Source organism: Paramisgurnus dabryanus, chromosome 11 (genome assembly GCF_030506205.2).
Source record: "Paramisgurnus dabryanus chromosome 11, PD_genome_1.1, whole genome shotgun sequence".
Taxonomy (NCBI): Eukaryota; Metazoa; Chordata; class Actinopteri; order Cypriniformes; family Cobitidae; genus Paramisgurnus; species Paramisgurnus dabryanus.
Genome location: NC_133347.1, coordinates 26,513,612 through 26,527,234, shown reverse-complemented (window position 1 = coordinate 26,527,234; position 13,623 = coordinate 26,513,612). Strand labels below are relative to the sequence as shown.

Below are 13,623 nucleotides of genomic sequence, written 5' to 3'. Positions count from 1 at the left end.
TTGTAGCACCAGTCAGGTTTTGCTGCTATCAGCACTTTGTTTGTGTTTTTCCTTTTTTTATTGTTTTTTTTTTTGATAACTTTGTTGTTTTGAACTTAACACTGAAGATATGAAGATATTTTTGGCTTCAATAAATTACCCTGGGTCACCCTTGTTCTACGACCAAGTTGTACTGAGTCTTCCTACTCTTCCCTTACCCCTCAGCGTTCTCTACCTGACAACTGATCAAATCATATCTGTTATATTATTTGCTATTTGTTTAAAAGTGACAATCAACCAAAAGTTATTATTTTAAGATTGTAAATGTATAAAGATGTATTTCAAGCATAAAAATGTTTTGCCCACATAGTTGCCATGAGGGGCCCACATTATTATCCCACATGGGCAAACCTATATGGGGCCCACATATATTGCCCATGTGAAGCCCATGCCCACATGTAACCCATGCTGCCCAGATGGGACCCACGTGGGGCCCACATATCAATGTTGACTGGGTAATTGTCATTGTCTTAAAGCTGCTAAGCTTCCGTTTTTGTTGAGAATAGTTGCACTTGACTTTACTACTTGACTGATTAAAAATTTGCCTTGTTCTGTACAGTAGAATTCTGATGCATCGCAATGCATCGTAGAATCGAATTGAATCGTTACCTGGTGAATCGGAATTTAATCGAATTGTGAGGACAGTAAATGCACACCCCTACTTTTTACTGTTATTGTCAATATGCATTCCGTTTAAATTAATATCCAGTTAACAAAAATGACCGTTTGTAGCACGTGTTATTTTCATAATTTTATCATTAAAGGTGCAGTGTGTAAATTTTAGTGTCATCCAGTGGTGAGGTTGTGAATTGCAACCAACGGCTCAGTCCACTGCTCACCCCTCACTTTTGAAACACGTAGAGAAGCTACGGTAGCCACCACCGGACAAACATGTAATTGTCGGAGACAACTTAGTAAAAAAACGTTTGTCCGTTAAGGGCTTCTGTAGAAACATGGCGGCACAAAATGGCAACTTCCATGTAAGGGGACCCTCTATGTATGTAGATAAAACGTCTCATTCTAAGGTAATAAACACATAATGTTTCATTATGAAAGGTTTTTATACACCCCTGATAATATAGCTTTGTATATTATTTTGCATTTCTGTGAAGAGATCCTTCAAAAAATTACACACTGCGCCTTTAAGCTACTGACCACACACCCAAACATTTATCATCACAGAAAACCAACAGCCCTCCTGTTTAAGAGCCAAGCATGTCAATGTCTTAACAGGATGTAATCATAACAATTAACACCAATCATCCTGTTCAAACATTTACATATCCCTGGCTCTTAATGGCGTTTCCTTGGAAATGTTTGCACCTTTTGTAATAGTTGTGTTTGAGCTTCTCAAATGTCAACAATCAACAGTTATTAATTATCCAGGTAACATCTCAGAAAATCAAGCGTGCATTCTAAAAATGCTAGGTTATTTTTAATTTAAAACGCAGTTGTTGGATTAAATTAATCCTGAAAATATTAATATTCGACCCACTAATGGGTTAAAACACCACAGCATAGGTTAAATTACAAGCCAACAGGATGGGATCATAACCTTTTTAAACTGGGTTATTTTTTTAAGTATCAGTGAATTACATTCAAGTAGGCTATTTAGTGTAATGGACTATATGCAAACATATTTTATGTTAAAAGCTGATTTAGGGCATTACATAAATAATTTTTTTTTAATTTTTATAATTCATTGTTTAATTAAAAATTATGTAAAATTAAGTATGCAATCTTCTTATATTCTTTATATTAAAATTAGTACAGTTTGAGGACTTTGTTGGCTTGACAAATCCTGGTATGAAAACTAAAAACATCCGACAGTAACATTTTACAGTGATAGATATTTTAGTATGTAGGTGTCAAAACAGAGAGAAATAATAAACAGAATAACGTTAATGATTAAAATAATGTTGATAAGCTTAGGTTGATAAACAAAATAAGAGACCAGTCAGAGGAAAAATTCAAAACTTTACTCCCATGTGCAAAAGCTGCAATAGTGTTTAAAGACAGACCACAGTACATAAACCTTACAGATATTTTTAAACCACATTACAATTCAAATTATATCCAGGATTTCAAGAATTTTTATGTAAAGCCGAATACCACACACAGCCTTCATAGTGAATAAAGCAGGACTGGTAATACAGTACATGCTCAATAAAGTGTTCATGCAATGGACAAGACATGTTTATGACATGGCACAGAGTAAATTAAATACACTTGATCATCTTCATTTTTGATTTAGGGGTCTGCATAACCATCCAACTCTTAAATCAGAATATATTTCCTGAAAACTGTCTACATTTGGCACTACTGGTTTCACAATTCACAAATTGGATAGCTAAGGCTGGGCCAACAGAGGTAAAATAAACACAGCATTTATAGACCAATAAATTAATCAAAAATTATGTTTCATAACAAAAACACATTATAATGTGCATCATGTCAAATCCCATCAAAGCCAGAAAAGACCAGCTGCTCCTATTCTACACAGGTAGAAAGTGCATTCCTATTATTGACTTTTAATCATTAACATCTTTATAAGCTCAGTTAACACAAAAACAAACCAACCCTCTGAATAATTAATAATAATTAAAACGTCAATCACACCCTCAAAACTTCATTCATTTCCCTAAAACAACTTTCTTAGTCATGAAAAAGAAACACAGATATCCCATCAAATATATACAGATTGTTTCCTTCTCTGTTACTCTAGAAATAGATTTAAATAAAACGATACACAGAAAACAACGCAACCTACCAACAATACTCAAATGAACAGAAAAACAGACTATGTAACTAAACACCAACATGTACCAATATAGCAAACGTTGTGTTTGTGTAGCACTTCAAACTCAAATGAAGATCATAAAAGCCTAAAGACTCAGAGAACTATAACAGACTTCATTTTCAACATACTGTACCTGTCGGCAGGGACATGTCCTGAACAGTTATGATCATTATTAATATAACGTTAGGTTATAAACAGTAGGAGTTAATGATAATTGGTGTGGTGATGTTTGCCTGATGATGGATCATTTCAAGATTCTCAAGGTCACAGTTATTCATTCGATTCCTCCAACAAACTGTGACTGGACTTTCTCACTGTGAAATAGAATAAAAAAATTATAAACAATACAATGCAAGTAAAAGGTGACAGTATGTAAAACTGATTAAAGGTAAAGTGTGTCATTTCAACACCACAAGAGGCACCATGCACAAACGCATTTTTTTTTAACAGAAACTGTGGTGCGTTGAACACTCTGTTCTGATAATGCATGAGTTGCAACTATTGCAGCTGCGAATTCCACACACATTTTCGAGCCTGATGACATCAGAAAAAAAATTTGTTAATACTGCAAAATCCGCCTTTACTGTTACATTGACTGCCCTTGCCATCTAGAACAAAAGAGAGCATGTTGCTGCTGATTGGGCTGAAATTTTTTGATACATCCACCACTAAACAAGAGAGAAGTATCTCTGACCCGTTGCACAACGGTTTGAGCTTAAACGTGTCCAAGGTTTCCTAAAGCTCTCTCCATCTGCGATTGGTGGACCAAAACAGGTCCCGCCCCAACATTGTGCCCATTGCTAAGAATACTTAAACCTCAAGTGGTGTTAATTACCACTGCACTAATCTGCTGTTAGGGTGTTGAATATAAATGATTCCATTAATATTTTACTAAAACTTCTTAACTCTTTCCCCACCATTGACCAGTCTTCTCGTCAATTAAGAGAAAACATTTGCATGAAAAAACTTATTCCTGATGAGTTTTTATGGTTATCTGTAATACCGCACTTACCCAATTTATAAAAAACTGAAGCAAAAAATGATTTATTAATTTTACACTCCATGTAGGTTTTGATAATCGTTCTGAATCTGATTGCCAGAAAAATTCCTTCACAAAAATGCAATTATTTCAGCTTTTTGCAAACAAAAAAATATTATTGTAGAAAAATACCCGTATTTAAGAGTTTATAAGCAGAGAAAAACAATATAGATAGGATGAAAGTTTTTTCCCCTGTTCTGTTTGTTTGTTTGAAAGCAGAGGGACTGTTCTTTCATTTGTTATTAAAAGAACATTTTTCTGGAAGGCATTTTGTAAAACTTTTGTGAAAATCACAAAAAATTTAGGCTGGGGGGAATGAGTTAAAATTCTCTTTTTTTTTCTTTGTAAAAAAATGTAAAAATGTTCAAATTATGCAATTATTTTATGTTATTTGTTTAACTTAATTCCCTCAATTACTTCATTTATTTGGATGTAAAAAAGCATTTTCATGTTTTTTACCCAAAATACACATAAAAAACATGATTTTAATTTAAAAAAAAAAACGAATTCCGCTAATAAAACACCATTAAAAGAAATGCCACTTTTGTTTTTTGTTACACTGAATGAAATGCAAATAGCAACTGCATGTAATTTCAATGTAAACATAAAATACGCATTAGTAATTTTACTTTAAATTCACTTTAAAAAGTTTTTTATAAAAATGTTCGTTACACTAATAAAAACACAGTGATAGAATCAAAATAATTGTATTTAATTGTATTGTATTTAATGTTTTTTAATTGTATCAATTAGCCTACATGTAATTGCAATGGCTGTATACTCACTGGTTGCATTGGCTGAGTTCTAGATTTCACACAAATTAAAATTGTTGAATTGAAAAAAATTGTTAACCATAGTCTAAGACTATACAAAGTAAGAGACAATAATCATTTATTTGCAGCAACAAACATCAAATTTCAAGTACGCAATGCAGGGTCTCTGCTACAGGAAACCTCTCTACCATTGTGCTGCTACAGAATGAGTTAAAAACTTAACCTTTAACTTAATCTGTTATGTGACGAAGTATTTTAACATTACAGACAATAACGATTAGGATTTAATGAACAGTAGAATAGTTTCATAGAATTAGTCAAAGTCCCTTTAGGGAAGTTGCAGCACTCGGCGGCCATCTTCCAGGCAGTTATTTCAGTCATGCAAGACTAAAGTCCTATCTGCTTGAATGGGGAAAGACAGTTATCTCTTAAATAGCTTGCTAAAATTACAATTAAATAACATATTTTTGACCAACAAATAAAATCGAACTAACTGTGCTCAACTTGTGCTAAAAACACCTTTATTTCAAGTTGTTTTAGCTGCTGCGCATGTGAACAGGTCGGCAAGCGCCTCACGTGACTTTGTATAAAGCCCACATAAAGAGGGTCAGTCTTTAGTTATTTCCAATATCCTCCATTAATACTAGTGCTCCATCCCAGTACATCTAATATCTTTAAATTAGTAAATAAAATTCACAATTCAACCAATTAGAGATATTAAGAGACTTGGAGATATTTATTTCATCCTTGGCAAACTGGGATGAATTTGCATTTACTTGCAGAGGAAGCTTTATATGCATTGGTTGCTTGGCCAGTGTTCATTTTAGACAAAGTGCAAACTTATACTACTTACATTCTGATCGAGTTTTTGGTAACCAGATGTTTTTGGTCTCCGGTATCCTCGTGCTCTTCGGCCCTCAACAACAAAAGCGATGATCTGTAAGAGAGGAATATTATTATAAAGCAGTTTCAACATGCTTCACCGGTTAAAAAAAAAAAGACCAAGATTATTAAGCGTTTGTTTCACAGAGCAATGCAGATGGCCCTGGCTAATGATGATTATTTCCTGACATTTATAATGCAATTAATTATGGGCTTACATCCCACTAATGACTATGCTAAAAAAAATCATGTGTACAAACAAACCTTGCGCCTGTTGTGATTGGCGATGTAGAGTATGGCCACCACTATGACAGCACAGACAAGATAGGCAAAGAAGTGGCTGCTCTCTGCGTTCTCCTCTATCTTATTGTAGTGTTTGTTTTTTTCAATCCCTTTTTTGGGGTTGGACGCGTCTGGTTGATTAATAGTTTCATATTCATCTTCATCCGGGCTATTGTCAGAGGGTCCTCCGTTTTTATCTCCTACTTCTCCTTGATTATCAGTTTCTGTTTCTTCATCTTCTTCCTCCTCAGAGTCCTGAGTGTTCAGCTTCTTACCATCCTGGTCATTCATCTCAATATCCTGGTCGGTCGTCTCATCACCCTGATTGACCGTTTCATCACCCTGATCGCCCGTTTCATCATCCTGATTGGGCTTCTTATTATCCTGATCGGTTGTTGGACCATCCTGATTAGCCGTCTCTTCAATTTTATTGGGGTTTTTACTCGCTGCATGAGTCTCGGTGTCCTCAACGTCCGCCTGGCTGTCCTGACCTTCTGCAGGGTTTTCTGTTTTATTTATTTTTTTAATACCCGATTCCTCTGGAACATTTTCAGGATTCTTTATCTCTACAGTTACGTTTTTATTGTCAGCAGGTTTTGAGGCCTGCGGTACCTCAGTTGCTATATTAATTTTGTCTGTATCCTGTAGAGTGCTGTTATCTTTTGATGGGTCTTTGGGAACTGTGACGCTTTTTTCATCGTCTTGCAGATTATCCACATTTGCTTGTGGGGCGAGTGTAGTAGTTCCCTCAGTACTATTTTCTTGATCATTTGTTTCATCTCCAGGTGGACGGCCGATGACCACTGAAAACAGAAACACATAATGAAAGCTTGGACATAAACACAAGGTTGCAACCGGGTACAGAGAGGGATCATGAGAATCTGAAAAGTCATAAAATAGCTTTGTATGGGGAAAAACTAAGTTAAACAGAGTCTAACTCTGTTTGACTTATATATCAATGATGAGTTAGCAGTGCTACAGGAATAATCCACCACACCCAATCTCATTCTGAAAGCTCTTCTGTAAGCAGATGATCTGGTGCTACTGTCAGATCCTGCACAAGGTTTACAGCAATGCTGGAGAAATACTGTCAAAACAGGGCCATGACGGTCAAGAAAAAAAGCAAGATTACCGGATAACAGATACACATTTATTCTGGGAAACACTGCACTAGGACACACCTTACACTACAACTATCTCAGGTTTAAAATCAGGGCATCAGGTTTTAATCTTGCAGTGAATGCACTTAATAGAAAAAGCAAGACGAGCATTCTACGCCATCAATTTTCAAATTTACCATTACAGTTTGGTATAAAATATGATATATAGCTCTATATGGTTGTGAGGTTGTGGGTCCACAATACCTAACAGATTACTCCATGTGGGACAAACATCCAATGGAATCCCTGCATGCTGAATTCTGTAGAAATATTTTAAGAGTTCAGAGGAGAACACCTGCATGCAGCCAGGGCTGAATTAGGCAGATATCCCACATCCAAAAACGCTCCCTTAAATTCTGGTCACACTTCAGTATGAAACCCTTAAAGGAACATGCCCACATTCTGGGAATTTAGCTTATTCAACATATCCCCCAGAGTTAGATAAGTCCATACATACCTTTCTCATCTCCGTGCGTGCTGTAACTCTGTCTGATGCAGCCCCCGCTAGCTTAGCTTAGCACAAAGACTGGAAATGAATGGCTCCAGCTAGCATACTGCCCCCAATAAGTGACAAAATAACGTGAACTATATTCTCAGAAGGCGAAGCAATGCTACTTGGGCGGAGTGATTTGCACAACTCTGACCGAACTCTCTGCTCCTCACCAGGGGGCTTCTTGGGTGCTGCGAGCAAATCACTCCGCCCAAGTAGCAGTGCTTCACCTTCTGAGAATATAGTTCCCAGTATGTATACTGTTAAAAGATGGCTGTGTCTCATATGACCTTGTTATTTGTACATGGTGTGACTATACAAATCACAACACATACATAGGAAAATGTTTTGACTTTTATTTTGTCACTTATTGGAAGCAGTTTGCTAGCTGAAGCCATTCACTTCCAGTCTTTGTGCTAAGCTAAGCTAGCGGGGGCTGCGTTAGACAGAGTAACAGCATGCACGGAGATGAGAAAGGTATGTATGGACTTATCTAACTCTGGGGGATACAGTGAATAAGCTAAATTCCCAAAATGTGGGCGTGTTCCTTTAAAACCCAAGAGAAGAGACCTAAAACCAGTCCAATCTGTCAACTACTTAACGGAAACAAACACCAATAAACCACATCATTATAGAAAGTCAAACTTCATATTTGGATCAATGGGATAATGAAAGTAAAAACCAAAGTAAACCAGAATGTAATCGGAAACTAAACAGAAAAAATCCATCTGTCAGAATATCTCTACACTTTTAAGAGATGTAAAGCAGAGACGAATCCTTCCTCACTAAATACAGACTCAGTGATCACAGTCTGGCAATAGAGAAAGGCCGACATAGACAAACATGGCTCCCAAAGAAGAGCGAATCTGTGTCCATTGTGACAGTGGTGAGATCAAGACAGAGACACACCTTCTCCTTTACTGTGGTAAATATAAAGAGCTTAGAAAAAACACTTTGATAAAATCTCAAAGCTCATACCAGTGATGATCCAATCAGGATTTTCCAGTAACAATTTCTTGTCGTCATGATCGGCCGATATCAATGCCAGATCCTGCTGATGTGTAAGCGCTTTGATGGCTGTAACTGTTAACCTTTTTTTCTAGATAAAGTAATACCACAGATGTTGCCTTTGTGATATTTTGTAATTATGTATTTTATTGTTTCAAGCGAGCCTTGATAGAAAACACACATACAAAGGCAGAGAGAAAAATCCAATTTTGCGGGTCGCAGATGAACAACAGGTTGTAAAAATGCTCGCACTGCGTAAATGGTCTCAAATTGCACCCGCATTCAGGAGCCCCCATAATGACAAAATCATTAGCTTTCATATTAGGAAAAACAAATATTATGGAATTCAATGGGTACCGTCAACTGTGTGCTTACCGTTTATCAAGATATCTTATTAATCATTTATCTTCAATAATATTAGTTTTCCTACTATTGAAGTCATTGGTTACAATCAGCTGTGTGCTTATCATCATTTATCAACATATCTTCTTTTGTGTTCATCAGAAAAAAGAAATTCATACAGATTTAAAACATTTGGATGAGAAAATGATGACAGAAATTTCATTTTAGGGTGAACTATCTGTTAATGTTCGTTACTGTTGTGTTATTATATGTGTCCTGTATTATGTAAAATGATTTGGCAATATTGTAAGTGACACAATCATGCCAATAAAGTTCCTTGAGAGAGAGAGAGAGAGAGAGAGAGAGAGAGAGAGAGAGAGAGAGAGAGAGAGAGAGAGAGAGAGAGAGAGAGAGAGAGAGAGAGAGAGAGAGAGAGAGAGAGAGAGAGAGAGAGAGAGAGAGATTTAAAGGTGCCATTTGTAATAATTGAGGTAAAAGATTTTTAAAAATTAGTTACACGCAACAAAAGAATGAGAAGAAATAAGGGCAAAGATGTCATTAAAAAAATGACAAGGTATAGTGCTGCAGAAATATCAATCTGAATTAGCATGCTAAATTACTAGCTACAGCCCGACTGGTGTTGTAATACCAGTTTCGACCATGGGAGGCGGTATGCGGGCCACGCACATAACCGCCAGCCAAACTGCAATACACGAATAAGTGGGAGTACAGCCCTCTACAAGTACCGCTGCGTCCGAAAACTAAGGCAGCTGACTTGTTGATTTAAGATTTATAAATGCAGCTCAGAGAAATGCAATTCGGACAGCCATGGACTCGGACATGCCTTGATGCCTTCCTGCCTTGCAATAGGGGTTTCGGACGTATTTCAGTTCAGGGAAGAGAGCGGAAGAATGGCTAAAGCAAGAGACATTTACCACTACCACAAACATTTGCTGCAGGGAACAACGCGCTCGGAATCACAAATAAAATATGATAAATAAAGTAACCGAACCAGAGTAAATACTGGCACTGCTTTTCATCGCTGGAGACAACTAATGAACATGAAAGAAATGAGGTTTGACTCCGAAATGACAACTTTTCTTTTCGATTGGTAAGTAAGATGCTGTTAGTATTTCGCTAGAAGTTCACTTATAATAGGCATTGCCATAACCTATGCTCAGCTTGTACATGAACTACGGCTTTGTGCAGTAAATGTGGCTCCATCTGAAAGCAGCTGATGGCGATTCACTTTTAATCAATAAACCGGCTTCACTGACGAGAAGCGCAATGACTATCGCATGCAAATTATTGCGCATCCTTAGCTGTTAACGTTTAATAGTTAGCTCTACCCACGGATCCGATCCGGTTTTCACCCGTTATCTACCAAGCTGATGCTAAAATGTAACATTAGCTAAGAAGCTTGAAATGTCTTCGATTATAATGAACACCAAATGGACGCACGAAACGTAGCGGAAAACATTGCAATTTTAATGAGACAGAATGTTTTTTTTGTGACTAATGATAACTTAGTTGCTAATGTAAATCAAACTTGATATATGCTGCTGAATTTGCAGCTGCTAAATTAAAATAGACCAACTCACTTTTCTGGAGGTATACTGCCCCCGTCTGTTTGGCGTGTGGAGTATGAATTGATTTTTTTTTGGGCGGACATGTTAAATGGTCCCTTTAAATTGACGACTGACATTCTGATTTTCTCGTTCACAATCCTCTATAGATGAATTTCTAAAGCAGGAATGTGGTTCGTCCACTCATTTTGTCTCAACACTGTCACACGAATTTCATTGACTGCAAAGGTGCTTGACAACACTACTAAACTATAACTATGGAGTAAAGTCATATTAAATAGATTAATTTTTACGACTGATACAGTGCATACGAAGACGCGGAATTACGTTTTAAAACGTCACACGCTATATAACGTTATAACAGTATTGCATCAACCAAACACCCGCACCAGCTGACTTCACATACAGTTTACTTACCCACAAAAAAGCAGATCAAAAAAACACACAGAGATGTTAAACGCATCATGCCTTCAGATAATTTTTAAGGTGAGACGAAGAACAAATGCCCCGTGATTGTGACAGTACACGCCAACACAACGCGATTCCGGTACAGCAACTTCCGTGTTTACTCAAAGAGCGGCAGTGTAGGATGCAGAACCCGGACAGGATTTCTTCATTGGGATTTTACTGCAGCTGGCATCTGGACCAATCACGGGCTTTGGCATTTGGAAGCAAAAAAAGTGGAGTAGATGCAATTTTCTTGTATTGCAATTTTTAATAAAAAGCCTCAAAACTTTGCTTTGTAACGCGGGAGGGCAGTCGGCGAAACTAGTGAAAACACGAATTGGAGTTTAATATCTATGGACTCTAAATGAGCCACTTGGAATGGATTTGAGAAAGCATCGGCGTGTAAGTCAAGGCTGTAGCTAAAACGCGGAACGGAGTTTAATTTATTATGTCATTCCTCAAGTTAAATGGATTTGACTAACGGCGTTCTGACAAGTGAACAGACATATGCGCTAAATGAGAGAAAATGTGAGTGGATCCGATATCATTGTTTTTTAAAAGTATATTGGTTTCGACGCCCGGGGACCAAATATGAAAGTGTTCTCATGTTTTACTCAACCTCATGCATGGGCGTCGGAACCATTATACGTGGGTGGGACAGGACCCACCCACTTTTTAAGACCAATGATAATGGACCCACCCACTTTTTCTCTAATTTAGCGCATTTGTCTGTTCACTTATCAAAGCGCTGTTAGTCCAAATCCATTCCACTAGAGCAGGGATCCCTAACCTTTGCTTTTTTTACACCGCGGACCCGTTTCAGCTTTTAAACATAATTCGCGGGGGTGAGTGGACGCTGAGTTGCTGTTCGAATATAGTGCTGAAAAACCTCATTTGCCAAATGTCTAGGCCTAACGTTTTAATCAGAAGTCAATGTCAAACAACAATGCATTAGGAAAATTAATAACTGCTTTATTTATAGTATATATTCTATAGACGTATAAAACCATATTATAGCGGATTATTTTATTTTCATTGTTTCACGAGTTTGCCTGCCCATTTAGTCTAATTAACGGTAAACGAACTTAGCTTAAGGCAGCTCGAACCTAGGTCGGACTCGAGCCCCAAGTTCAAGACACAGAAGAAAAAAAGAGGAGATGATGAGGAGAGATGCCAGAAGAATTGCGTCTGTCGCGGAGGCACAGAGACTCCCGTTTTGCTTTTAATGATAATTAACACAGCAAATGTGGTTCCTTTCAAACGTTAAAAGTATAGTCTACTTGTTAAAATATTATTACTGCTGTAAAATAGTTTATTTTGATTATGGCACGATCGCTGGATAATTTTCAAATTTTTTTACGGAAGCCAATTACTTTTTATTTGCGATATCACAGCGTTGAACGTCTTCACGTGTTGTTATTATTTGCGAGGTACATTTGCAGATAATTCATAAAGTCATACCTCTGTTTAATCGATTGTGTTTAAGAAGTAGCTACACATGCTCAAACTCTTATGACAGCATTGTTTCCCGACTGATACCATAAAATAAAGTGATCTCTTTTCCAGAATCTCACATTTATATTTCTCTAAGAGAGAGAAAGAGAGATTGGGTATAACAAATAAAAAAGGTATACAAAAGTTGTATCAGTTTACCTTCATTCGTTTTTCTTACCTTTTATTTCCTCAAAATAAAAAATAAACATTGTAGCCTACTGTCAGCAGAGTAGAGAAAAAAATGACACAGAGAAAGATAAATGAAACATGACATCTGTCATTATTTGCAAAATATTTAAAGGGCTATTACCAGAATTTCGACCGTAATAGGCTACTGTCTTTAATTTAATAAACGCAAATGTTCAGGCTAATTAAAAGGAAACATGAAAATGTCATCTACTGCAGTAAATGTATTTTTCGGGGGGGGGGGGGATGGGTTATGTGGGGACCCACCCACTTTTCATTTGCTTCCGACGCCCATGACCTCATGCCATCACAGATGTGACTTTCTTTTTCACCTGAACACATCATTGGTCACAGACAGGGAAAACTGTGATTTATGCACAAAGCTACAAGGGTGAGAAGTTCATTCAGAAAATTGTATAGCTGTTTGACAGAAAAAAAAAACATCTGTGATGTCAATGCTATGTTTGCTTTATGTTGTTTTTATTTGGCGTAAGTTTTAAAGAGTGCGAAAGTGAGCGTGCGTCTACTAGAGGCTGACATTTTGTCGGGAATCCTGTGGGTCCCGCGGGTCCCGCGGGATTCCTGTGGGATCGGGAACAAAATCACTATTAATCACGGGATTGGGACGGGACAGGAAACAATGTCAGCGGGAGTGGACGGGACCGGGATCGTAATAAAACTATGATACCCAACTTTATACACAAATATGCAGTTTCTATAAATAAACTTAGTTAATATATTGTGTGCGTGCGTGCCTGTGTGTGTGTTTGCATGTGTAAGAAAGGTTGCATGAATGTTCACGGATGCGTCTCCCTGGTGCATAAGCGCTCCAACGCAGCCTGAGCGCTTATGAGAAAAGGGAACAGCAGCAAAGAGTATAGCGGCTCTGATCAAACGGAGAGATAAGTGTGTGACAAGAGTTGTGTTGCGAAGAGATTTCCTGCTGTTTGGATAGTTTCTGTGCTTTATTGTATGCATCAGTGCCGAATAGTATGTTTTTTTCTAGTTGTCTTTAAATTAGCAGCAAGATTACCGCGTCTTTTATGTTATATTGTCAGTTATCATTCATAATGTAAATGAAGCTGTTAGATAGCG

The 13,623-nt window shown here is 37.2% G+C and overlaps 1 protein-coding gene and 1 long non-coding RNA gene across 2 annotated transcripts in view; one reads left to right on the top strand and one right to left on the bottom strand.

Annotated features, from left to right (window-relative positions):
- LOC141283006 (uncharacterized) overlaps positions 1 to 2,343 on the top strand; it is a 94,057-nt gene extending 91,714 nt beyond the window's left edge. The window contains exon 2 of the long non-coding RNA XR_012337961.1: positions 1,967 to 2,343. This is a non-coding gene — a long non-coding RNA (uncharacterized lncRNA). The remainder of the gene's footprint in view (positions 1 to 1,966) is intronic.
- LOC135729784 (uncharacterized) lies at positions 1,997 to 10,984 on the bottom strand. The gene is made up of 4 exons (XM_065247636.1): positions 10,819 to 10,984; positions 5,798 to 6,618; positions 5,505 to 5,588; positions 1,997 to 3,153 (listed from the first exon to the last, which is right to left on the bottom strand). Exons 1-4 carry the CDS (start codon positions 10,865 to 10,867, stop codon positions 3,151 to 3,153), a joined length of 957 nt encoding a protein of 318 aa, XP_065103708.1. The 5' UTR covers positions 10,868 to 10,984; the 3' UTR covers positions 1,997 to 3,150.
- Positions 10,985 to 13,623: the final 2,639 nt, after the last annotated feature.